Raw genomic sequence first — 2,500 nt, 5'->3', positions numbered from 1 at the left:
CCGAGCACTAACCGACTGTGCCATCCTTTAAATTAAGGCACTCTATTAGCAATGTTATTTTATGACGCACAAGGTAAGATTTCGATCCCAAGAGACATTCAATTCAGTACCAATATCATTATACAGTTTAGGTATTCGAGTTCTGAAGCCCCTTCCTTACGAGGTAAAAGAAACGATATTTAAAATACCCGTATATGAAGTTTTGTATTTCGAACAGCTCCCAATGGGCTTTATACACCTTATTCCAAAATGGCCGCCGTTTAAATATTCTTTTGTTTTTATTCAAATTAGCCCTTGATGCCTCGTTCTTAAGCTTAAAATTCAAAAGAATATTTTGTCTTGAACGAGGTAACAAGGACCAATTTGTATGCGCACAAATCAGCGGCCATTTTGGAATAAGGTGTATAGTTCAGTTGATAGACGCTTAGCACGGTCATGGATTCGAATCCCGTTCAGGCCTGGGGCCCGTTTCTCGAACGTCCCGAAACTTTTTGGGCTTTTTTCGGGAGTCGCAATTACCTCTGTATCTTAAGAACGGAGAGGTTTTGAGACACAAAAGCTTACATTCATTTTGCTTTAAATGATATTGAAAACATGTTAAAAGACTAGCTTATCAAATAAAGTGGATGGTAGTCAAGCTGACTTTCGAGAAACCGGACCCTGGATTTTTTCGGGCTACTGCATAAATTGCTCAACTAACCGCGATGATCTTCCAACTTTTATTTCATTCTATTCTACAGTTCGAATACATGAACTGTAAAAAATCATTTTGAGAAAAAATCAGTTAATAGAAACTATGTACAATCTAGATCTTAAGCACGCCACGCTTTTAAGGCAGGGACAGCAACCGGAAGTGAAATGATTTCCTGTTTAAGTTGTCTTCACACTTCCACATTTGTACTGTTTAGTATCTTTCCCCTAGTATAGACGATTAGTTTAAAAATTTGGAAATAACCACTGTCTTGACGTGCGAAAAGTTCCCTTCCAGTGTCTGTCCCTGGCTCGAAAACGTCAAATAACATCAGTAGACTGGCAACCTTTGTGGCACCGTGGTGCTGCAGCAAGAATTCCCTTACAGGAAGGGGTTCCTCTCCACAAACTGAAATATTAATCTCTAGTAAAGCGAGTAAGTGGGGGGAATATTGTGTGTGTGGATGGTGAGTTGAGGGAAAATCATAGCCAAAATTTAGAACGACAGTAGTTTGTTAAATAAGGAAGAGAATGATTCACAAAGCAAACTCTCAACCTAACAGCGGGATTAACAAATGGAACAAACTTTGTGAAAAAAAAAAATCTTTAATACCAAAACCTGCCTGGGATACAACAAAGAAAAATTAAAAAATAAAAGAAGAAGAAAAGCACCATAAAACTCAAAATGAAAATTAAAACATTTTCCTGTGTGACATGGATTTATCAAAAAAAAAAAAAAAAAGAAAATAGTTACTAGGAAACTATTCGTTCTTTGAAATACAAATGTATCTATCAAAAATAGGAAAAGTTAAAACTTAAACTAGACTAAGTATAAGTATTTTTAAAAGCGTGAAAACTGTACGCCCGTCTTAGTGGTCATCATCTTCGCATCCCACCTCTGCGATTGTATGCGGGATGAGGAACAGCCAATCTATACCTGCCTCGAGGAACTCTTTTTTCCGGTTTTCAGTGTGATGTGATCGTCAAACACTGACTCTCAAGAAAGTACATCTATCCGCTGTAACGTCGGCCCGATCCTGTTGAACACCGAGGAAGGATGATTTGGAACCATTTTTTTCTTTTACTCTCTAAAAAATACACATGGACTAAAAATAGATGATAAATAAAGGATAGATTAGAGGAACCTTTCGTTAAGCTGGCAAAAGGCTCGCTCACGTTTTTTCTTTCATCACTATAGAAAATTAAGAGGCAGTCGAAATTTAGAAGGCAGGGACGTAATTTGTGAATTCCATAAAGACTGTTTATTCTGGAAAAAGGAAGTCGGTTTCCGTTAATTTCATTTCCACGATTGCATTAAACATGACGAACTTAACGAGAATTATCAACTTTTTGGCTTGTATTATTTTAGACTGTTTTCTCCCAGGTGATGTTTCCCAAAGAATAGCACAATTTCCTTACCTGCGAGGGAGGGGAGGGGTTTGCCGCCTTACTGCCCAATCAGCAATGCCTAAGCAAAGTCCTGGATTCTAAAGTGACAGACCAATCTTGTCGTTTTTTATTAGGCTTACTGGAAAAATTACCAGGTCTATCAACACTGGTTCTTATAATTATCTTGGGTTTGCGCAAAATGCTGGGCCATGTGTTGAAGCCGTCGAAGAAGCAGTGAGGAAACGCGGCCTGGCTTGTTGCAGTCCAAGGCATGAATATGGTGAGTTCTGAAAAAGGGTTTTAAATGAAATTGAGTGCCTTAAAACCAAAGCAGTTGTGTGACGTCGACCAATTACAAGAAATTCAGACCAACAAGTAAGCCAAACATTAAACAGGTCGAGGCGGCCTGCCTTTGCTTTTG

General features: G+C 38.4%; 1 protein-coding gene across 1 annotated transcript in view; it reads left to right on the top strand.

Annotated features, from left to right (window-relative positions):
- LOC138026175 (serine palmitoyltransferase 2-like) overlaps positions 1 to 2,500 on the top strand; it is a 38,349-nt gene that overhangs the window by 7,570 nt on the left and 28,279 nt on the right. Inside the window, exon 3 of the mRNA XM_068873393.1 lies at positions 2,214 to 2,359. Coding sequence (XP_068729494.1) covers positions 2,214 to 2,359 — 146 coding nt within the window. The remainder of the gene's footprint in view (positions 1 to 2,213; positions 2,360 to 2,500) is intronic.

This window comes from Montipora capricornis, chromosome 12, assembly GCF_036669925.1.
Source record: "Montipora capricornis isolate CH-2021 chromosome 12, ASM3666992v2, whole genome shotgun sequence".
NCBI classification, from domain to species: Eukaryota; Metazoa; Cnidaria; class Anthozoa; order Scleractinia; family Acroporidae; genus Montipora; species Montipora capricornis.
Note: the sequence above shows the minus strand (reverse complement) of the source record. Positions and strands in the feature narration are given on the sequence as shown.